This window comes from Haemorhous mexicanus, chromosome 23 (genome assembly GCF_027477595.1).
Source record: "Haemorhous mexicanus isolate bHaeMex1 chromosome 23, bHaeMex1.pri, whole genome shotgun sequence".
NCBI classification, from domain to species: Eukaryota; Metazoa; Chordata; class Aves; order Passeriformes; family Fringillidae; genus Haemorhous; species Haemorhous mexicanus.
Window position 1 is genome coordinate 5782279 of NC_082363.1, and position 23701 is coordinate 5805979.

Below are 23701 nucleotides of genomic sequence, written 5' to 3' on the forward strand. Positions count from 1 at the left end.
ACAAGTGAATGTACTGGGTGCATTCCCAAAGGACTCTGCCTGATGATGGCTCCCTCATCCACTTCCACCTCCAACCCTTGAAGCTCTTTGCTCCTCTTACCTGTTATCAGCTGTCTCCATCCTGTATCTCTGTCTCTGGCATTCCCTTTCCCTTTTCTTACCCGTCTTCTGCCCACTGGATACAGAAGACTCACCTTTCCAAAACTCTCAGTGGATACCTTCCTCAGAGGAAGAGGGTCAAAGAAGGCTCCCTCCAAACCAGCAATCACACCAGACAGAAACCTGGGATCCTACCTAGTGCCAGTAACTGTTTGAATCTCTGGGAGTCTCCTTCAGTTTGTAATTACAAGCTGAGCTCTGAAGCATTGCCCTAACATGTTTTGTTGTGAAAGCACAGATCCAGTTTGACATTATTTTAAAGGGAGAGGGCAATGAAGCTCACTATTAATTACAGTGATTAGAAATAGAGGAGGGGGTTTGAGACATTGGTAGCAAAAAATGAGTAAGAGAATGCCCTGCTGGAGCATCTGCCTGTTTGCAGCTGTACCTCTCTCCTTGTCTTTGGTCCCTCATGCAGCTTCTTTGGGAAGTCACTTCCTCCCTGCCATTATCTTTTCACCAAGCCCCACCTTCTCCATTCTCATGCTGTTAAAAACTCCTCTGTTCGGAGGGAGCATCACAGTGAAGTAACACCCTTATGTGGAGCCAAATGCATGGTAACTTCATCTAGGGGACAGCAGTGCTTGGCAATAATTATCCTGTAAAAAATCAGCATCATTGCAATCATTTGTTTCCACATTTAAATGGGAAATGTCTCACAGGGCATCCTGTGGCTCTGCAGTCGTTATGGACATCTCAGAGGGTGACATTCATTTGGCAAAGGATAGCTTTATTACAGAGCACAGCTGGAGTAACTAACACCCAAATTATAAACTTAGGGCAGATTCAAAAGCTGACTGGATTGAGAGGGGAGGAAGATAATAGATTATCAAAGATACATCCTGTGCCCCCCACATACTCATTCTTCTACATGCTTGTCTCTGTAATTGTCTCTCTTCATTATGCCCTGGCATATACATAATTAGGTAAAAGCATACAGAGCTAGCATTCTGCTTTAGACTGAGCAAAATCAATTCATACACTTCCCTGTATTCATTTAATACACTTCCATGCATTCATTGAATACATTTCATGTATTCATTTTATGCATCCAAAAATAAATGTTTTTTTTTCCTTTCAGTTAATCCTTGAATCAATATCAAAAATACACTTACATATAAAAAGCTGACTTGTTTTATTTAGAATGGAACCTAAAGTAGATGTTAGAAGTTATGTCAGGATTTAAATCAACTTGTCCAGAGAAAAAGCCAAAACTGCACCCAGCAGCATTTCTGAAGCTGCTCAATTGCATGTTCTGGGCAGATACTTCTGCAGATGACAGGCACTGCCTCAGTTATCATCTGCTTTGGTCATCTGGGCAGCTCCTGACCATAATTTTATAGCCACTAGCCACAAAGTGCCATTTCTGGTACCTGTGCAGTGAATGTTTAACCCTGGATGAATCCAGGGATCACAGGCTCCCAGGACAGATGGAACTGTTCTAACATCAAGACAAGATCAGCCCATTTCCTTTGCAGAAAGCTGAACTGGTGGGTAGTTACTCTGCTGACTCTCTCACCTCTTTGCTTCAGGGCTTATTTGAAAGGCCATTTCCTTTGGAGGAAGTTCAATCAGTGTGACTAATTAGACACCAAAGAACATGACCATGAGGGCGAGAAAGACTGAATGGGCACGGGTGCTCCTGCTGGTGCTAGAGCAGCATCATTTCAGTGAAAGCAGCTTTACATTGATGTGGCTCATTAAATATTTTATTGTCTAGAGTTATGTCAAATTCATGTTCTTTATGCTTTGTTATGATCTGAAAGTGAAGCTACTTTGAGGCAGCTGATCTCTGAATGTCTTCACTTTCCATGCAAAAGATGTTCTTCCTGCACTCAGTCCCATCTTTTACAGCTTCCTACAGGTCCTCAGAGTTCCTTTCCTCCCCTCCCTCTCTTCAGCATACCTGTGTTGATAAAAAATAAAAGCCAAGCCCCTCTTCCCAAACCAATCCCCACAAATCCTACGCAGCCAATGGAAAAGTACACAATGAATCCCTAAAAATACAGATTGGTATCTCAGAACAACATTCAGGGGCCAGATTTCCTAATAAAGTAAATGAAAGAAGCTCAGTTGGCTTTCCTGGAAAATTTGTTGTGAAGGTTGTATGATGGAAAATATCAGTTGCACTCTCTGGAAATACCTCACCTCTGTTAGAGTAGGAACCACGGTGGCTCTGAGAACAGGGAGCACGTCAAACAGCCAAAAGAGAGCAACTCTATCTGTTCAGACCACATGAACAAGATTTAAACTGTCTGCTCAGGCTAAGAGCCCTGCCTAAGACTATTGTGTGAGGTTCTGTATTCCCTTGGAAAAAAGGACTTAAAACCCTAGAGGCAGGATCTGTATCACTTACAGACAATAAAAGCTATGTACACCATTAACAATTCTCTAGCCATTTTTATATCACTGTAGTATTTAAAGCTTAACCCCACAAGACCTGCTTTTGTTCAGGGAGGTTTTGTGTGGTATCCACAGAGCTCAGACAAGCTCTGATATCCTCCCAGGACAGATACACTGATACCATGGATGAAACACACAAAAACCAAGCCATCACTTAAACCTGAAGAGTTTGATCAGGAAGCAGATCAATGGATAAAAGATCAAAGCGCCATCAAATGGGAGGAAAAAAATAATACTTTAAAGAATTTAAATGTGAGAGCTGGGATTTGCTTTTAAGCTGCAGTGTGGTTGCCTCTGACACGCTGCTCATTTGAAGGAATGCAGCTCCATTCAGCAGGAATTGCGCGGAGATAACCTGCACGCCCAGGCACGCCAGTGCACAGCCAGGGCTGCTCCGGAGGAGAGGAGGCTGCTCCAGCCCCGTGGAACAAGGGCTGAGCCCACACCTTAGGGTGTGATCCCGCATTCCTCTTCCCAAGGGACCGGGCACACTCACAGCACCCGCGTGCCACTGAGTCCCGTGGCAAAGAGCTGGGTTAAAAAGGAGAAAGTGCAGAAAAGGCACAAGAGGACATCAGGGTTCCTTTCTGGCAGGCTGCTGTGTTCACCTTCACCCAGAACATCCCACTTAAAAGGAGCACTTAACATTTGTCAGCTTTTCCTCACCCGCCCCTTACAGCCTGAGCTGGAGCTGCACATGCAGGAGCCCTGCATTTTTGTTGAATGATGTAACTGAAAATTCCTTATGCAAGTAAGCAGACATTATTAAATCCAAATTATTTATTTCAGGTTTGTATGAACCATGTCATACGACTTTAGCATTCACTTTATGAAACAAAATGTGAAATTTGTATCAACTTTTCTCTATAGGGATAGACCTGTTTGTAATCCTCTGCCCTATTTATCCTGAATTGCCAAAACTCCTCTTGGTTTCACCATCATTCCTTGTCACCAGCCAGTTCCCAGACCTGTCTGAAGTGACAATGGAAACACAGCAGCCTCTTGCTTCTGAAGAAAATTTGCATTCTGTACTAGCGAGGGAGAACGGGCAGTTTCTATTAGGAGACAAAAGGAACTAATTAAGCAAAGTTCTACATCTCATCCAATAGCTTGGCTCAAAAGAACTTTGAAAATGAAAGTTTCATACTCTAGACCACAAAAAACAAAAAGCCTCAGAGAAGAAATGAGGGAGGAAGATCTCCTTGTTAGGAGACAGACGGAAAGTGAGGACTGCTGGAAAAGGTTCTGCTGCACTTGGGAATTTGTGAGTCATACTGAGGAGAGCTAGACTATGGGCTCCAATGCCACTGGTAATCAGATCTATAATTCCAATAATGTTCATGCTGTCAATTGTGCTGCTGGCAGTCTTGGTCACTCTCCAGAAGTCTGATTTTCTTAAAAAAGTCTTTCTTCAATTTTATGTAAATGAGCAGGAATTTCTTTTAAGAATAATGTCTTTAATCAAACTGCCTTTAATTCTGTACAGCAGCTTAGTGCTGCATTGATGAATCTCTTGGATATTAAGGATTAATTTATGCTGGGGGAGTTAGAGAAAAGTTGGCAACTTGTCACCTTTCACAAGGCAGTGGTAAACATCAGCTTTCTCCCAAGGATGGGCCAAACACAAGAGCCCAAGCACAGGCAGACAGACACTAAGAGAATATTGCAAACAAGAAAAACATGCTTGTGCTTGGCAGCTTCAAGAGGACACTGCAGCTTTTTTTTTTGGTTTTTGCTTTTTTTTTGCTTTTTTTTGCTTTTTTTTTTGCCAAATATCCAAACCAATTTCTAAAATTATGAATCTCCTTCTCTATTAGCAGGAATGGGTCTGGGAACCACTCAATCCACCCTTTTTTTGTCAAACACAGAGCAGTGACGTGCACGCCTGGGAATTACAAGGCAGCAAGTTTTTAAGGCCTGATCCAATAAATATCAAGGTACAGCTCTGCTTTGCTCTCCACCTTATCATGGACTTTAGTACCTGGTTAGTCAATAAATAACATTACTTCAATAACCTCATCTCAGTCTAAACTCACAGGAGGGGAAGAAGTGGGATAGGTCACTTTATAGTGTAGGAGACAAAAACCTGTTAAGTTGTTTAAATAGAAAATATTTCACGTAGTCCTTGCAGCAATCCCACTAAATAATGTCATTATAACTCATCCCAAAGTTGTGTTTTTGAGGTTCTCCTCTGCAGGCTACAAAACTTCTTCCAGGCACCTCAATTGCAGCTGCCATTTTTTCCTCAGGCTCCATTCCTTAGTTGTTTTTTGTTGTTGTTGTTTTTTTGGTGTTTGGGGTTTTATTATTATTATTATTATTATCAAATAAAACACAAATTACATGTTTTCAGTTAAGGGCAGAGAAAACTTCCAGAGAATCTGTTCCAGCATCTAAGGGCAGTAGGAAATCTGGAATAACAAGCTGTAGGGTTGGGGGGGGGTGGTTATGTTGAAGGGTAGAAGAGGCAGGGAGGAGCTTCTTTTGTTACCTTACAGTAACTAATCCTGCAAGGAGAACTGAGAAGAGACATCCTCTGAACACCAGACTGAACACAAAGAGTAAGCTGCTGTAAGTTTCTACCTAAGGGCCCTTGGCAAACCTCAGGGAATGGGAACTACAGAGCTTGTGCAGCACTTTCAATCTCTCCCAGGAATGCTAACATGGAAAGATCCCTCACCTTCCCACCTGATCTCCCCTGCCATGTCTGAGGCAATCCAGAGCTCCTTGACAACTATTAAGATGTCAGAAGATCCTACAAGAGCCATTCCCTAATTAAGTGGAAACAAGTGAGGCTGTGATGAACAGTGAAAAGTGTGGGCCAAGATCAGAACCAGATACACCAAAATCAGTCTCTCAAGTTTCACACTGTGTTTGTGATGCAAATGCATCTGAAATCCTCACTCAGGTGATGCTTGTCTTGATGTCTGCACCCAACATTTCTCTCAGGACTGCACAGTCTCATGTGCAGTCTGCCAGATAGCAAAGAGCAGGAAGGAAGCTGAGGACTTTGTCTCAGCTTGTGTGAAGGTTTGTCACAGCCTGCAGTGTGCAGGTACCTATCCAATGACTCTGTGCTGAGGGGAACTGCTCCACCCCCACAAAATGAAGGCAGATTAAACAATGAATCAAAAGGTTGGAAATTCCCCACAGATGTAGAGCCTGTGCCCTAAGCAGTAATGTGGAGACCAGAATTTCAGTGGCTTGCAGCAAAAACTGGGCTGAGGAGTTGCACACAGTGGCCATGGAAAGCTGAACCCTTGGAACAGGGCTTGACTCATGTCATGCAGGGCTTTCCATCTCCCCCAGCTGAGCCTGGATCATGGCCAGTACCTACTGCTCATGTCACAGCTGCCACCAGGAACTGTCACAAGGGATGGACACAAGGTTTGCCATCATCCAGCGAGGCCAGAGGGAACAATGGAAGTAGAGGTGAACTCAAATGAGGTCAAGACAGTGGAAGAGAAAGAAGATTCAAGCATAACACTGGAGAATCTATTTCAATATGAAGATCAGATCAATTTAAGTTTATCATGGGAAGAAGTGGGTCATTTTAAAGATAACTAATGTAGAACTGAGATATCTGGGTGCATGAAAATTGTATTGCAGTAAATTCAAATAATCCTTACTAACTGCAAGATTACTTTGCTGAAAAATCTCTTCAGCCTCATCCTCTAACCTCACTCAAATTCATTTATACAGTAATTTTCTCAGCTCTGGACAAATTAACAAGAACAAATTCCAGTGATATTCACAAGTATGTTGTCCCCTTTGAGTTATATCTAGGAACTGAGGGCTCTGTACCATTTATTTCAAAACCAAAGTGAGACTGTGTTGTTTTGAAACTATGAGTACAGGATTTTAGAAAAGCCCTGCACACCATATATTTATATTTTATTGTTCTGCTATTCCTGCAGGACCATTCACTAAGATATTCTCAGCCACTTTAAGTATGGAGTAGCTTTCAATTCAGAAAAATTACAGAAATGATGAATGAAAACAAAAACCTTTTCAGACAATGTAGAAGGAGCTTGGCTATAAACTGGAATGTTATCATCCTTTTTTGCAAAGCCAGAATAAACTTGTTCTTTGGCTGAGAATAACCAAAATACACTGCATTATAGGAGCTCATCTTGCCAACAGAGTCATTAAATATAAGATTCAGCGAGCCCTGAGTGTTTCAAGATTCAGTTATACAGGTTTATATTATAAAAATAGGCAGTTCTGGTGAAATATTGCTTATTGAATAAAAACCCTCGCAGTTAACAACTCTGCCATGACAAATATTTCTGTATCTGGCCATGGACCTGTGCTCTCTGTAATAAACCCTTGGTGCTCAAAGCAGAGAGCCTGTAACAAGCAGTGCTCCTGCTGAAGAGCTCAGAGCCAAGATGACATTTCTCCCTGTCCCCACAGCAGTCCTGAGGCCATCAGAACACAGTGACTCTGACACCACTCAGCCTTGCCCACATGCAGATAACTCAGTGTCCTCAGCACTCACTGACCTCCCCTCACTTGCACTGAACAGTTTCTCACACTAATCTCACTGGGCAAAAAGGAATTCTCCCCAGCACAGCTTTTACACCCTCAGTAAGGACAGAAAAAGCTCTCCCAGTAGACAAAACTTTCACCACATTCCTTGAAACAATAAGTTAACTTTGAGCTCCATTCTGAACATGGCATCAATTTCCTACCTCAAATCAACCACAGTTTGCAGTGACTCTTACTCTACTTCTGCTTTATTTGATAACAGGCAACCTACCTCTACCATGAAACAGAACATGATTCTAGAAATCACCACCCTGAGGATTCAGGGTATATTTAAGACCTACATCTGAACCCTGAAGCCTGAGGCATTTGGAGCATACACAGCCCCAGCAATCCAGCCATCCTTATGATTTGCCACATCTCTGCAATCATTACCCACATTTTTATGCCAGGAAAGAACTGAAAATTATTTCTCTATAGCCCAAAAGAATGAGATATTTTTTAACTAAAAATTTTTCAAAAATAAAAACTAGCAAACCTTTTCAAGGTGTTGTGCATGTCTTTCCTCCCAAGTTAAGACTTGGCTGTTCAGTCACAGAATCAGCCACGTTCTGTTGCTAAACTGGTATTTTATTTAAATACCTGAAGTTTATTTTACATCCAACCTCTCTTATCCAAGTCAGTTTTAATTTTGGCTCCATACACCTGGGAAAGCTCAAGGCTCAGGTTATCAGTTCAGGATGAATGCAGTAGTCTTTCATTTAAAAAAAGCAGTTGTCCAGTTAGAAAAGTCTAACGCGGTTTGCTTCATCCCTACAAGCTCAGAGAATCTAAAACTTTAGGACTAGCAGAACTCCAAGGTTCCTGAACATTTTCACGAACAAGAGAAAGCATGATAAAATAAAACAAGCATTAGACATGATGGTCTTTCCATTTTCCCTCTTCCTTCAAAAAGAAGAGCAAAAGTAGTAGCAAATTCTGTCATAGCTATAAGGCTGTGCTCGCTGCTGGGAGAGCGTATTCTAAACTTTGTTTCTAACACCCAAGAGCGAGCAAAAGTGTTAAAAGTACACCACAACGATGGCTGCAAGAGAAAGTAGCAAAGCAAACGCCGCACACACCTTTGTCTCTGCGGGCCGGGCAGTGCAGACGGGCTGTCCCGGCTCCTGTGCGCGGAGCGTCCAACCTTCATACCCGGGACAGAACCGGGAGGAGCGAGGGAGGGACCGGCGGAGTCTGCAGCGAAATCCCGCCCCGCTTTCACATGGTGAGGGCTCTGAGCTCTCTGATCACAAAGCAGCTTTACAGCCCCTGTTCAAACAGTTCAGCTCCAGGGTAACAAGTTCAAAGTGGGAGGAGGCAAAGGGAATCGGAGGGTGGTAACAACGCCGAACAGGCGTTTCGTTCCTTTGGCATCCGCAGAACCTGTTCTTCAGGTTGGAAACTGAAACATCTGCCCGGTGCCCTGCTTGAAAGCTGCGCTCCGAACCTCGTGTCTCCTAACAGGTCTGCAGAGGCAAAATCAGATTTTATGATGCACAGACAAGTAGCCTGTGGGAGGAAAAGTTAATCATTGCTGAGCACCGAGGGTTTTTTACATTTTGGACTTCCTTGTGGTAACGCCAGCGAAGCAGCTCGTTCCCCTGTCAGGTCTGTTAGAAGGAAAAGCAGAAATCATGGCATGGAAATCAGAAACTTCGCTCCCAAAAACGTAATCAAAACCACAGCAATGACGTTTTAAGAGATAATGGTGCTTTTCTCAAGTCACCAGTATCAATCAGAATACAGAGAAGAATCGGATTTTCCTGTCAGATCATAGTGTAACAGCCAACATTTTATGCATGTGTGTGTTTATATCTATGTATTAATATATGTATGAAAGCATATCACAAAATGGGAAGGTTACTTGGCATGCTGCACCTCTTCAGTTCGAAATACACTGGCAGGACCCCCACCCTTCAAAACATCACAAAACAACTTTTAGAATATAATAAAATCCACATGATAAGTCAAAACGGGCATACACACAGAACTAACACACTTCAAATGTTTTAACACCTGTTGGCAGAGTCCGACCTTCAGCTTTATAAATGGTTTCCAACCTAATAATTGAGTGGTCATTAGTCAGGATTTCAGCTTTGTAAAAAAAAAAAAAGCAAAAAAACCCAAACAAACAAAAAAAAAACCTCTCAAGCTCTTCTTTGGTTTCTTGACCCATAAAATAAGAAAATCACATTTACCCACTTCAGCAAAAGGGCAACAAATATGTTTGGTATTTTTCTTAACAACTGACCTGTTGGACATATGAGATACACTCAGCTCTGCCTTTAAACAAAAATCAAAACATGAGAGATTGGATTGGAATCCTGAACGAAATGATCCAAGGATTGGCCAATCGGTTTTAATTTTATATATTTTAAAAATTCTGTAATTTAAGGTAGCAGCTTCGAGTTGGTTATTTAATAGATTTAAGTGTGAAAATGTCCCATTCCAGACCCCACTTCGCGTGGGACATTTCCTTATGCAGGTGCGTCCCCTACTGTTCAACGGCGGAAAAATGTGCCAATTTTTTCCCCTCATTCCATTAATTTTACAGAGGGAACAATCCGCGATTCCATTGATGCGACACACCCTAACAAATAAAAATTGAGCAGCGCCTGGAGCAGGGAGGGAGGGATTAAGAATGTTTTGCTTATCTGTAAGATTCATCACAGCTTTACTTATCACGTACAACTTCTGGTGCAGTTTAATTAGAACTTTGATCTGTGCACTAATAGGCTACTGAAAGGATTACAAATATCCAGTTTATTTGTGGTTATGTTTGGCCACAGGGAGTCTTTCTTTGCTTCTCAGTAAAAAGAAAGAAAAAACCCACCAAGCTCCTGCTCTCCCAAAACTTTCCAGTGAGTTCCTGCCATATCAACCTGTAAACTCTTCAGGAAAACACCTACTTTAATTTCAGTTAAAGTAGTTTTGTCAAATGAATTAATTAAACGTGGAACTGTTTAACTGTCTCTTCACTTTAGTGTGCTGCAAAACTGAATTTATACCATGCTACACTAAAACCCGCTACGAAAAAAAAAGGTGTTTTGGCAAAAATGAATGTACCAGACCTCAGAGTGTCAATATATATAAATACACTCACACGTAGAGGTTTATCCGCCTGGTACCGGGATTTTGGAGAAGGATACACTGACATGTTGATGTGTTTGGAGCTTTGCTGTGTGGAGGTTGTTTGTTGCTTGCCTCGTGTAGAGCTCGGCAGCAAACAAAGGGCAGCTTGTTCAATTTCCCCATAGAAACAGCTCGTCTTTGAAGGGATGCACGGAGACTTTCGCAGCTGTCAAAAAAGCAGTGGTAGGAAACTGAACGCACCTTCCTTCTGAATTATCCCCAATTTTTTAAAAGAATAGATGACACCATGAAAAGCATCCCTGCTTTAAGCATAAAGCTGCAGATAGTGGATGGCACCATGATGCTTAATTGAACAAAAAACAAAACAAAAAAACCCAAAAAAAAAAAAAAAACAGGGAAAAAAATAAACAAAAAAAACTGAGGAAGGGCTGGAGAATTTGTACAGGGTTGTGAAGTGCATTTGCCTGGGGAGCGGTGATTCGGTGGGTTCCGTGTGAACTATTCTGAAACATGCTAGACCAAACTTTTACCGATCTTAGCGCCTCAGCCGCGATCGCGGCGCTCCTTCCCCTTCCTTTTCCCTCCCCTTTCCCCGCCCCTTCCCGCCCCTTTTTCCGGCCCTCTCTGTCCGTTTCCTCGCCCCTTTTCCCACCCCTCACAGCCCTTCCCTCCCCTCGCGCTCTTCCCGCCCCTTTTCCTGCCCCTTCCCGCCTCTTTTCCCACCCCTTTTCCCTCCCTTCCCTCCCATTACCGCCCCTCACGGCACTTTTCCCGACCTTCTTCCCACTCTATCCGCCCTTTTTCCCACCCTTTTCCCACTTTTCCCACCCTTTTCCCACTCGTCCCGCCCCTTTCCCCGCCCTTTTTTCCCCCTCAGGGTAGGGGAGGCGTTTCCCGTCCCCTCACGCGGCCCCGCCCCTTTTCCCGCCCCTCACTGACGGGGTATCCCTGCGCGGCCGGCGGGTGCTCCGCCGCGGCTCCTGAGGCCCCGTGTCCCTCCGCCCGCCATGGCGGCGGCGGCGGGCCCGGCGCGGCTGGTGCGCTGCGGGCAGAAGGACGAGCTCTACCGGGCCGGGCTGCGCAGCGGGGCCGGCGCGGCGCTGCGGGGGCTGGCGGGTAATGCCTACGGGAGGTTGGATCCACGCCGAGCCCTCGCGGGTGTTCCGGGATCCGCCGGCACAGCGGCTCTGGCTGGGGGTCGGAGGGGACCGGGAGGAATTCCCCGGGAGGAATTCCCCGGGAGGGCTCGGCCCAGCACGGCACTGGTGCAGTGACAGCCGCGCCCCCGTCCCGCAGGTGCCCGGCCGTGGCTGGCGTGGAGGAGGGAGGTGGAGCTGCTCTCCGATGTGGCTTATTTCGTGCTCACCACGCTGTCAGGTAACCTTCTCTGTCATTTATCGCTTTTTATCATTTCTGCCAACATCTGAAAGCTGGGGAGCCAGTGCTGCGGCTGCTGTGCTGCTGATCACCACCTGAGACTGCCCAACAGCAGTTCTTTCCAGCCTGGGGGTTGGTTTGGTTTGGTTTGGATAAATGCCTTCTGGTAAATGTGAAAGCACGAAATTGTCGGGGTTGGGTTCAAACACACTTTATTAACACAGATAGATGTTCTTCTAAAAGCAATTTTTTAAAAGCAGGAATAAATGACACCACGAAAAGTATCCCTGCTTCAAGCCTAAAACTTCAGATAATGGATGTCACCATGACACTTATCTTAATTCAACAAAAAACTATTTCCAAATTCCAAAGCCTGAACAGCCTGTCCCCACTGCTCAGCACACCCAGAATGACCCCACAGTTTCCCTCTCACCCCGTTTTCTGTCACACATTGTTTAGGTTATCAGACTCTGGGAGAAGAGTATGTGAACATCATTCAGGTGGACCCGAGCAAGAAGAAGGTGCCTTCTTTCCTTCGTCGGGCCCTCTTCATTTCCCTGCACGCCGTGGTGCCCTACTGCCTGGAGAAGGCACTGCTGCACCTGCAACACGAGCTGCAGATGGAGGCTGAGGAGTCCAGGAGCCCGGAGAACCCCCCAGCACTTGGCTTTCCCAGCAGGAGCTTCATCCGCAGCTGGATTCGGAGGCAGGTTGGGGAGCTCAGTGAGCAGCAGAAGAAAAGAGCCTCCCAAGTCGTGGATGTCCTCAAACAATCCATCCCCCTGCTGCACCGGCTCCACCTGGCAGTGTTCTACATCCAGGGCACCTTCTATCACCTGTCCAAAAGGGTCACAGGCATCTCATACGTAAGTGGTTTTGGTTCAAGGTGTGACTGCAGAATTTTGGGCTTTTCTGGGGTGCTGTATGTATAAAAGGGATAAGGAATTTGGCTGTTGTGGCAGAGCAGAGGGGTGAGAGGGAAGGTTTTGCTTTATGTGGGGGGTGATGAGTCCCTGCAGTCAGGAGGTTACAGGTAATGTCAATGTGGTGTCACAAGTCAATAATGTGTAACTTCATTCTGTCAGCCACAAACACGTTGGAAGTGAGAGGTGACTTGATAAATCCAGGGGAAATATTGTTTTGAACAACACCCAATATACATTTAGGTAGCATTTTTCTATATGAAGATAATTTTTTATCTTTACAAAAAAACATCAGAAATGTGTACGGACAAAAGAGTTCTCAACAATTCCCAGCATCAGTGCAGGAAATAGGTGTTTGTTTGCTCAGAGATTCATAAGAAAACCAAATTAATTAAAACTGCAATTTTTATGGGCAGACAGCAGCTAAGTCCAGCCTGACTGAAGGTGGTTACAACTCCTGAGAGACAGCTGGCTCAGAAATCCTAAATTGTCAATTTTGTTGACATTATGAGAATCCCAAATCAAGTCTGTTGCAGATGGGGAGAGGAGGAACAGTTTCCTAATACCACAGTAACAAAACATCTCTCTTTCTGTGAATTCTCTAGCTGCATTTTGGAGGACTGCAAGGAGAAGATCAGAGTATCAGATCAAGTTACAAGTTTCTTGGAATAATTTCCCTCTTCCACCTTCTGCTGACCGTTGGAGTTCAGATGTACAGCTTCAAACAGAAGCAGAGAGCGAGGCAGGAGTGGAGGCTGCACCACAACCTCACCCACCAGAAGTAAGAAAGAGGTGGTTCTTAATTCCTAGGAAAGAGGTGGGAATGTCACAGCTGTCATGAACAGGGACAGCACAGGAGTGACACCCCAATTTAGGTTACAGTCTGATGTAATATTTCATTAATTAACACAACTAATTCCTTGCTGTTTCATGCCTGTCTTGGACTTCATGCTTTGCTGTTTTTGAGACCTTCACGAAAAGGGTTGATACTTGAGCACAGGTTTTACCTCAGGATGTGTTAGCCAGTATTTCTGCCGAGCAGGGTGAGTGCAATTAACCCCCTGTGCCTGTGTTAATTAGAAGCAGGAGCCAGGAGGCGGCGGCCGGGCGCCAGTCGCGCTGCACGCTGTGCCTGGAGGAGAGGAGGCACAGCACAGCCACCCCCTGTGGGCACCTCTTCTGCTGGGAGTGCATCACTGCCTGGTGCAGCACCAGGGTGAGTACACAGCACAGCCACACTGCAAGGTGACCCCAGCCTGGCTGCTAACACCCTGGGTCAGCACCCAGAGCTGACCAGCACCTATGCAGCTGTGTCAGTACAATGACAGTGGCACAGGTGAGGTCAGTACGTTACACTGGGGCAGCTCAGGGGAGCTTGTACCACAGCTGGGACTGAAAAATTATCTTCTAAAAGTAGCTAAGTAGTTCTATTCAGATTTTTTTGAGTACAACTATTCATTATGTCCATCTACTTCCTTTTCTTTCTGTAGGCAGAATGTCCACTGTGCAGAGAGAAGTTCCATCCTCAGAAACTGATCTACCTACGGCACTACCAAATGTAAAGGAAACCTCTTCTGTCTCCTCATACTTGTCCTCAGGCTTGGGTTGGTCCAAGAAAAGGAACCATTAAACTGGACTGCCTGTGCAAGGTGGCACTACATTCCTGTGTGACAGAATAAAGCTGGTTTTGCTTCTACCCTTCTGTCTCTTCTGATGGAGCTCCTGACCATATTAAAAATGGGGTTCTAAAACATGCTTAACTCAAGTGAATGCTCCCTGAGGAGCTGAAAAAGGCATTGCATGAAGGTAAAGTGAGGGCAACCATTACAGAAAAGGAGTCATAAATAGTGTTAGATCAAGAGATGTATATAAAGATAGAGAACAAGTAAAGGGGAACACTGTCTTTTAATAAATTTTGGAATTAAAAAGTCACTTAATAAAACTGCAGTTGTATCACATGAAAAAGTTTACATGCAGGTCATTTATCTCTCATTTTTTTTCCCCCCCATAAAAAAAAGAAAATCTGTGTTAAAACCCCCATGACTGTCTGTTCTGGCCAGTTTGGGTACATCCTGTGGGGCTGCATGAAGCCAACTTCAATTATTGAAGAAACCATTACGTATGAAAGAAACTCCAACCAATAACAATTAAAATATATATTTTTATAATTCCAGGTCCTCAAAGGAAATTGTGATAGAGTTTGAACAAAGTTCTGAGTCATCAGAAAGAGCCCAATTTTAGCATCTGCTGGGAGATGGAACAGTGAAACTGGCATTGAAACCCAACACAAACGAGTTGCTTTAGAAGCTAAATGAGTATTTTTGCCCTACTGCAAACCCCATAATTTAGTAATTTCTTATTCCTATCTATACTTGTTTGGTTATAACTCAGTAATACCATGCATTTAGGAAACTGGCTGAAGTTCTGCATCTAATTTAGGTCTACTGAATTTTTCTATGAAAACAGCACACGGCCATGAAGCAGAAAACAGCATCACGTGTGCCAGCTTACACTTTCCTCCACAGATGTGCACAGCACTTCAGGGTGATGTTGAGCAGGAGAACTATGTAAAAATATCCAACTCTAGGCCATTAACCTCTCCAGTGCAATGGATCTTGAAAGAAAAACATTATCCCAAATCCATGGGATTATCAAAAGTTTCTCCAACTTCTTACAAAAGAGAATAAACTCAATGCAATTTGGTTAGAATGCCAGTTTCCTTGAGAATCTGCTATTTCAGATAAAAATAGCAAGATCCTCTTAAAATGAAAATTCAACGGCTTTGTCACCACTCTGTTAATCACTTTTATGAAGAAAAAAGGCATTGTTACAATGGCTCAAAATCGTTCCTTTAGTGAGCAGTAGAATTGGTCAACAGGTTGATTGCTTCTTCCTAGCTAGCAAAGGTCTTCCCCACATCCTCCTTCCCTTTGTATTTCCTCTTGCCATGTGTGAAGGGTATATATCTGTACTTTATCATGTGCTGCAAAGAGAAAACAGCAGTTGTTGAGACAAGAAAGATATGTGATATTTAGAAAAAATGGTTTCTACTGCACACTGTAAATTACTGAGTCCTCCAGAAAGAGAGTTCTTAGTAAAGGTAATGAAATAGCTAATCCTACAGCAGTTTAAATCTAAATAGGAGTATGAGAGCAGTTTATAAATCTCAGATTTTGGGTTACTCAACAAATTGTACACTACAGTGAAGATTACTGATTGGGGAACCATGGGAAACTGAGGGAGTCCAGAGGTACTAATTATTTACTACCCTTTCAACTACTACCCTTAATTTACCACTTTGAGTCACAGTACATGACCAAAATTCTGAATATCTAAGAAAAAAAAAAATAGGTTTTTTTTTAAATGCTAACAAACCATAAGTAATTTGTTAAAATGTTCTGAATCACTTGCCTATGTTCTTTCCCTTTCCCCCTTCTACTTCCTCACACCACCTTGTGAGAACTTCCCCTTTCACCCACCAGAGATGGTTCAACACCTCTGCATCCAAAATAGCCACAGGAAGTGGATGAGAACCTACACAAAACCCTGACACTGCACTCCAAAGTCAAAACCTTTTGGAAACAAGAATAAAGTTTTGTAAAACACACCCCACAATTAATGTTCCAGTATTAGTTATTGAAGTTCCTCCAGTAAAATAAGTGTGTGCAGCACATTTAACCCCTGAAGGGCTCCACTGGATGGCCAGTTTGGAGCAATGCTGTAAATCCTGACATCGCAAATTCTCTGCTCTTGCCAAATTACCTTGATTTGCCTCTTCATAGTGATACAAAATAGCATAATGAAGTACATCACAAGGATTGGCCAAAACACAGGAACGTTGAAAGCCTCAAAGAATGTACAAGCCATAGCAACCAGGATTCCTTTAGTGGCAGAATGCCTGAAAAATAATAGTAACAATTAATCCTTCAAGCCCAGTTACCATTAATGTCCTGCAGATATTTGTATTTTTCAGAAACAGAACAGAGGCAGATGGATCCACTCACCAGAATTTGAATTCTGGGAGCCTTCTAATGAAAGGCCGAAATTCTTCATTTTGCCTTGTAGGTAAGGAAGGACCATCATCTAAAAATAACAGAAAAGAAACCAAACCACAAACCTCCTCACGGTAGTTTTTTACACTATTTAGATTCCAGGTGTTTTTTTTTTTAACTTTTTATCTTAAGGGAAAAAAAAATCACAAAACAAAACCACACCCAATTTCCATTGTCACACATAGATCCCAGTTAAGAGTTGCTGATTTAATTTGAGTTCACAGAGATTCCTTAAAATAAACTTTACATGGATTCCTTTAAAGAAAATAGGGACTAGGAATGCCAGGCCACTTGAGTTTCTATGGGGAGAGCTTAAGTCACATAAAACTCCTTTTAAAACACAGAAAACGAGTACAATATGGAATAAATCCAAGTCCAAAGAAAAAGGACAAATTTCATAGCAACTCTTGATGTTAAGTTGTACAGATTTTTTTTCAGGTCTAAAAAATACAATGTAGTGCTAAAACTGCATTATCTTTACATCACAGTATCAGACAAAAGGAGCTGGAAATTTGACCAAGTTTCAAATGATGGTAAAAAGGAACTTTTCCTCATACCTGAATCTTCCATTAGAGAGGGGTCTACCTTTGGCGACAGGAAAGCTATGAAGAGGTTGAGGTGGTAGATTCCCAAGGCATATGTCACAATGTACCAACCCTGCACAGGGAGAAACAGACAAGGGTAAAATCCTCCTGAAAATCATTCTCTGATACTGATTTTTTAACAAGGTTAAACAAGCTCGGTTTTGTGCTTCCTTGAGAAGCTTTTCTATATCCCCATATTAACTAAAAGGTTTCTGGGCTTGTAAAAATATCAATTCTCAATCATCAAAACAAGTTTTAGAAAATGACAGGAGAGCAAATCTCTCATGCAATGACGGATTCAACATGAAACCATGGTCTAGCATCCAGGTTCTTTACGTTCAGGATGTGGACTTCAAAAATAGAAAAAAACCATAAAACCAACCCTTTTTAAAATAATCTTTGCAGCCCTTGGAGTCTGAGATGTTCCTACTACTATGACCTGTAAAGGTTCACATTCTGTAATCTTCAGTTTTTGGGAATAACAGTTCCCAAGTTCTTAACTGAACTGCAGACTGGCATGGAGCATCTGAAACAAGCATGGAACAATCAGAAACATCTGATCAGTGGGGAATAGTCTGCCCTGCCTGCAGGGAGAGAAATGCTGACAAAGCCATTCCTTATGGTTTTCATGACAGAAAGGAACCCCTGGCTCTGAGCATGTTGTTATACAGCTTTAATATAAAAGCAAAAGCTTAATTACAACAGTTCCCAGAGATTTATTTTGTGATTTCAGATTGCCATCAGATGAATATCCTCAAGTGGTCACACATTTTTCTTTCTGCATCAGCAACTTCCACACCCACAGGATGTGTTCTCTCTTCAGACTCCACAATCTCCCTCCTGCTGCACGATACCACACCTGATTCTGAAGTAACAGCACACTTCAAAAACACGACTAGAATCCAAATCAGACCAGCAACAATATCTGGAACTACTTCAGCATCAAATGCAGTTCTCTCACCTGCAGTAAATAAACTCTAATCATGTAGATAAAGCTCAGCCCCAGCGTTACAATCCATCGCACTGCAGTGTAGGGGGTGGATTTGTCTAACCAGGACTGGTAGATCTGGAGGAAACACAAAGTGCACAGGAAATAATAAATACTGTGAAATACTTCATGCACAACAGATAAAGCTTATTTGAGGGTAGTATGGGCAAAAGAAAGCATTTGGGAGGAGTATTTTAGGAAGGAGAGTAACATGAAACACTTGCATTCTTTATTACAAATAAATTACACAGAACTGTACTTACAAGCTTCTACATTTTTACAAAGGCAAAAAAAAAAAAATCTCTAATGCTTAGGGCATTGTAAAGCAATAAAGCAATTTAAATTTTCTGTATTTTATGCAAGTTGCTTCCCTTAAGATGAATTTGAAGCTAAATCTGAACTCGCTCCTCACTTCTGACAGTAACAACGTATTTTCACAGTGCAATGTCACACATGCCCATTAAATATTCCAGTAAGCCATTTATTATATTTATCTATTTTAAAAGGCTTCAAAAGAATTTTTTTAGCTTTTCAATAACCCAGCCAACAAGGAGTGAGTTCAAGAAGCTGCAGTGAGATCTGATTCTAAAGAAGTCAGAAAAATCCTTCACAACACCAACCTGTCCAAGTCTTGAGAAAAATCTATAGACCACGGAAGGTTTTCCATGCACAGACTCCCCAATGCTGTCCCCTTCTGACATGGTGGCTGTGGAAACAAAACATGGGACAAGGGAACATTGAAATCCAAAATCCAAGCTCAGGGAGGTTTAAAGCACATTCTCTGAACCAGCATCGACACACAACATCCTTCTGGCTTGTCCTGTGTGAAACAAATTATTCTGAATATTTTAAAAGAGAGGACATTTATGCCAAAATGAATGAAAATTCCTTGTCCGAGAAAGCAAAGAACAGGGTATTTTACAGAGGCAAGATGGGATCCAGTGTGTTTTGGGGAAGGAAATATAGAAGTCCAGAAGGAAATTCAGGACCAGCCCAGTTGGACACTGTCACCTTGCTAAGGGACAGGCTGAGGTACAAGCCCTGAGCAGTGAGACATGAACTCATGGCATCACCTCCCTCCTGCCACCTCAGACTCCAGAGGCAAAGAACAAAACCACAGGAAGGTGATTTTTTTAAAAAAAAGCTGCTTAGGATTTTAAATCCTGAGTAACTAGTGAAGAAATAAACTCAGGACTCTGCACACCAGTGGCTTCAGACTCTGCCAGAGCACCAAACCCCAAGTGCTGCCTATGCTGGAGTCATTCAATGAGTTTCTCTGTCTCTTCAACACCAAGAGCTGAGCAGTGACAGAAGAATTTTATACAAGAGCAAAACTGTACAGTCAAAGGGCCAAGAGCCTGAACTCAAATAAAAAATTACCCAAAGGGATTATTTTTCAGGCCATGCCTCTGCTACCAATTGAAGAGCTTTACTTTTCTTATCAGTGAGTTTTACAGCTCACTTTGAGATAGAAGCCAAATAAAGTGGATCCTAAGCAGAAACATTTTGCCACATCACCAAGAGCAATCCCTGGCATTACTTCCTGGAATCCTCCTCTGTGGGAGGGACTGTGTAACTCTGGGATACTGGGAGTACACTCAGCCCTACTCAAGAGCCTCAGAGGATAACAAATCTGTATGAAACATTCATAAATTTAAAAAAAAAAAAAAAAAAAAAGCAAATTGTCTTAGATGCTGCAATACAGACTGCTGCAGAAAATTTAAGATCAAGGACAATCTGAGGAGGCACAAAACCTTAAAGCTGTGTATTTTTTCTGTAAACATCTGAAAATTACATCCTGTGGAATAATTAGAAAGTAGGAAAAAAGGAGCCCTGTTACACTTCAAAAGCTAAGGGGACTCATTAGGAGGCTTCAAGAGCTGAGTCCACTTTGATTCAAGCTAAAAGAAAAGAACTGAGTAGAAAGTCATACAATATACACACTTTTCCATTACAGGCAAAAAGAAATAATTATTCTTCTCCCCACTCTCTGCAGGACAGAAATTGTTCTGCATTCTCAGCTGAGCATCATTTGGTGCTTTATTTTGGGGTATTTTTTAATACCCAGAAGTATAAAGCTGTAACAAAAAGTTATTCAACTAATTCGAATCACAGAATAATTTATCAGAGACCAATGAAAACTCTCATAGTGTCAAAATTAATTCTGCAGATACATTCACAGCAAATATGGACTACAGGCAGACCTTACAAGACAATCTTGTAAATGTTACCATGTGTGTGAGGCTACTGAAGGCTTCATGCTGGAGCAGGGATCATGCTTGGTGTAAAATATTGCATTATGTGTGATTATGTATGATTTTTATCATGCACACAGTTCTTCCAGAGCAAACCAAGAAATACAACAGTTCTACTGAGGAGAAACCTCTCTGGGGCTCAGTTTAACCACAGGACCCAGACTAGAATTTAAGGTCGTATTTCTCATCACATTAAAACTCTGCTGGAGGAACACCTGTAATGAACAATTACCAAAGGCAGGAGTGCTTGGCACTGCTCTGAGGGCAGCTCACAGCTAAGAACACTGGGTTGTGTTGGTTTAAGGGAATGATTAAACCTAGACAGTTGCAATTTCTCTTTCATAATCATGGAACCATAGAATGATTTGGGCTGGGAGGGACCTTAAAGATCATCCCATTCCACTCCTGCCATGGGCAGGGACACCTTCCACTATCCCAGGGAGCTCCAATGTCCATCCAACCTGGCCTGGGACACTTCCAGGGATCCAGGGGCAGCCACAGCTGCTCTGGGCACCTTGTGCCAGAGCCCCACCAACCTACAGGGAAGAATTCCTTCCCAGTATCCCATCTAACCCTGCCCTCTGGAAGTTTTAAGCCACTCCCCCTTGTGGTGTCACTCCAGGCCCTTGGGAAAAGCCTCTCTCCATCTGTCCTGAAGGGGAACATCAGATTCAGAGCCCAGCACAAGGAGCTGTCACTGCCCTGCAGCCACACCAGACACACACACACAGAGGTGAACACAACCAGGGACACACACACACACACAGGTTAACACAACCAAGCACACACACAGAAATTAACACAACCAGACAAACACACAGCTGAACACAACCAGGTACAATCACAGAGCTGAACACAACCAGGCACACACACAGAAATTAACACAACCAGACAAACACACAGCTGAACACAACCAGGTACAATCACAGAGCAGAACACAACCAGACACACACAGAGAAATTAACACAACCAGACAAACACAGAGCTGAACACAACCAGACACACACACACATACACACAGATTAACACAACCAACGAGGGAATCGTTAGTACCAGCAGAACTGATGCTGCTCCTAACACGAAACCGTATTACAGCAGTTTTCTCCGCTGAAAACACCACGTAAGCGAAGGTACGGCCTGAACAATTATGCTTTTACCGCAATTGTTATGGTAATTTCATTACAAACAGCACTGATCGCTGAGTTCTGAAAAGCAGAACCTCCGGCAGTAAGAATAGCCTCACATTATCACAGAGAGGTACAGAATTAGAGCACAACTCTGCTCATAATACAGATTTTTCTTAAATTTAAAATATAAATGAAGCAGGTAACTAGCAAAAACACATTACTCATTCAGGTTACCTTATCTCATAGAGGAACTGTCTTTGGAGAGCAACACACTAAGGTGATTTATTACGAACTGGGTGAACGGACAACCACGGGGAAACATCCCATTGGTCGCTCAGACTGGTTTTTCACACTAAAAAAAGGCAGCTTTTAATTTTATCCATTGCCACAGCAGCCGAGCAGCACCTGCGCTTCTCGCTTGTGCCCGCAAGCGGGGACTTCCCCTTGCCCGGGCACCGCTCAGCCCCGGGTACAATGAACGGGACTGCGCTGCCTCGGCACGGGGCGGAGCAGGGCGGGGCCGGCAAAGGGGGAACCGAGCCCAGGGAGGCCGCGGCCGGAGCGCCGAGCCCGTAGCAGCCCCCGCGCTCCCGGAGGGGCCGCTCGCTCCAGGCCCCCGCCCGCCCGGGGGTGTCAGCGCCGCGCCCGGCGGTCCGGCGGCGCAGTGCCCGCTCCCGGTCCCACCCCGCTCCGGCCCCGGTCGGTCCCGGTACTCACAGGCCACCGGGCCGGTCCTGCCTTCCGCTCCCGCCCCTCCACACACCAATATGGCGGCAGCACCGGGACGCACTTCCGGTTCCGGGGTTCAGGGGCGGGGCAGAGCCCCGGTGCTGCCCCGCTATTGGCCCTAGGGGAAAGGGCGGGGCCGCGGCGCCGGGCGGGGCAGCGGGAGGCGTGCGCGTTCCGTGAGGGGACACGGGGAGTGGGAGGGCGGTACCGGTGGAGAGGTAGGAGGTGTGGGTGTGTGTGGCCTGTGAGGCGGGGCGGGATCGGGTGGTACCGGCGCGGACCGAGCGCAGTACAGGACGGGGCGCGCGCCGCTGAACGGACCCGACCTGCTACCCTGAGGGGGGCGCCAGGCCCCGCCCCTCTGTCTAGCTCAGCCAATAGGAGCAGCTGCTAGGGCGGGCGTGGACGCCGGGCCAATGACGAGACGGCAGCGGGTGGGGAGGCGGGACCGAGGGAGTGGCCGAACCGAGTACAGCCGAACTCAGCCGAGCCGGAGCCGAGTTCTACCGAGATGGGCCGAATCGAGCCCGAGCCGAACCGAGCCCGAACCGAAGTCTACCGAGATTGGCCGAGTCGAGCCCGAGTCGAACCGAACCTAGCCGAACTCAGCCGAGCCCGAACCGAGCTCTACCGAAATGCGCCGAGTCGAACCGAACCGAGCCGAGACGAGCGGAGCTCCCTCACGGGCTGAGGCCGAAGCTGTTGAAGGATTTTAACGAGTTCGGTGTATTTTATTAAACGAGAACGTGAAACTTTAGGGATCAAAATCAGTAGGAGTAGACAAGAAATACTCGTTACGTGGAAAAAGAGGTGACACAAACATCCCTACACGTGCTGAGGTGCGTCTGTTCCCGTAGAACAGAAACACTGATACACGAACCCCGGCCATGATAATTTACTTTGCCTGGAGTCGCTGCCCCGAGGCTGTTCAGAGTTTCTGTACCGCCTTTGGGCACCACTGGGCGTCTCTCCAGCATCTCTTTTGGGGCTGAATCAGTAAATTCTTCAGGCTCCGTGGCTGCAGGATTTAGTACTAAAGTTTACTTCAATTCATGCTCAAAAGTGACAAGATGCCAAAAAAAAAAATTGCCCTGACACTTCTGAAAAACCTATTGATTTAGCATTTATAGTATGCAAGTATTTGAGTATAGTTATTTCATACATATAATAAATAGGTTAGAAATAAATATATAATTATATATATAAATATAAATATATTAATAATATATTAATACACTTATATTCTAATAGAAGTATATTATAGTATAAATATATTGTCTATATTTACATAACATAGCTAATATATATAAAACATGATATTAAAATTATATATTGTGTATAATATTTCAAGCTCTAGGATATCCCAACATTACTTCTGTGGGGTATAGGGTGGATTGAATATTGGCATGAATGTTTAATCTCAGTTTCAGCTGCAGCAGTGTCAGGGCCAGATTTTTAGATCAATCCTTGGCAAGTGATAA

General features: G+C 43.9%; 3 protein-coding genes across 9 annotated transcripts in view; 1 reads left to right on the plus strand and 2 right to left on the minus strand.

Moving 5' to 3' along the window:
• Positions 1-9194, minus strand: part of PLCH2 (phospholipase C eta 2) — a 75950-nt gene extending 66756 nt beyond the window's left edge. The window contains exons 1-2 of one of the 5 annotated variants that reach the window (XM_059866621.1): positions 8649-9194; positions 8172-8558 (exon numbers count right to left, since the gene is read on the minus strand). The gene's annotated coding sequence lies outside the window, so the exon portion shown is untranslated. Of the gene's footprint in view, positions 1-194; positions 322-8171 lie in introns of those variants that run through there. The other 4 variants (XM_059866620.1, XM_059866623.1, XM_059866624.1 and 1 more) reach the window with 4 other exon arrangements.
• Positions 9195-11157: 1963 nt separating this feature from the next.
• Positions 11158-14181, plus strand: PEX10 (peroxisomal biogenesis factor 10). Its single transcript, XM_059866470.1, has 6 exons — positions 11158-11301; positions 11482-11562; positions 12022-12428; positions 13091-13266; positions 13566-13701; positions 13976-14181. The coding sequence occupies exons 1-6, from the start codon at positions 11193-11195 to the stop codon at positions 14045-14047; spliced, it is 981 nt and encodes a 326-aa protein (XP_059722453.1). The 5' UTR covers positions 11158-11192; the 3' UTR covers positions 14048-14181.
• Positions 14182-14371: 190 nt separating this feature from the next.
• RER1 (retention in endoplasmic reticulum sorting receptor 1) lies at positions 14372-22362 on the minus strand. 3 transcript variants are annotated; one of them, XM_059866473.1, is made up of 8 exons: positions 22209-22341; positions 21726-21843; positions 18730-18815; positions 18083-18187; positions 17095-17194; positions 16490-16568; positions 16248-16383; positions 14372-15468 (listed from the first exon to the last, which is right to left on the minus strand). In XM_059866473.1, exons 3-8 carry the CDS (start codon positions 18808-18810, stop codon positions 15379-15381), a joined length of 591 nt encoding a protein of 196 aa, XP_059722456.1. In that variant the 5' UTR covers positions 18811-18815; positions 21726-21843; positions 22209-22341; the 3' UTR covers positions 14372-15378. The 3 variants fall into 3 exon arrangements, with proteins under 3 accessions (XP_059722456.1, XP_059722454.1, XP_059722457.1); XM_059866471.1 differs by lacking the exon at positions 21726-21843 and having other exon boundaries at positions 22209-22362; XM_059866474.1 differs by lacking the exons at positions 21726-21843; positions 22209-22341 and adding an exon at positions 19490-19612.
• Between the last annotated feature and the right edge of the window lie 1339 nt (positions 22363-23701).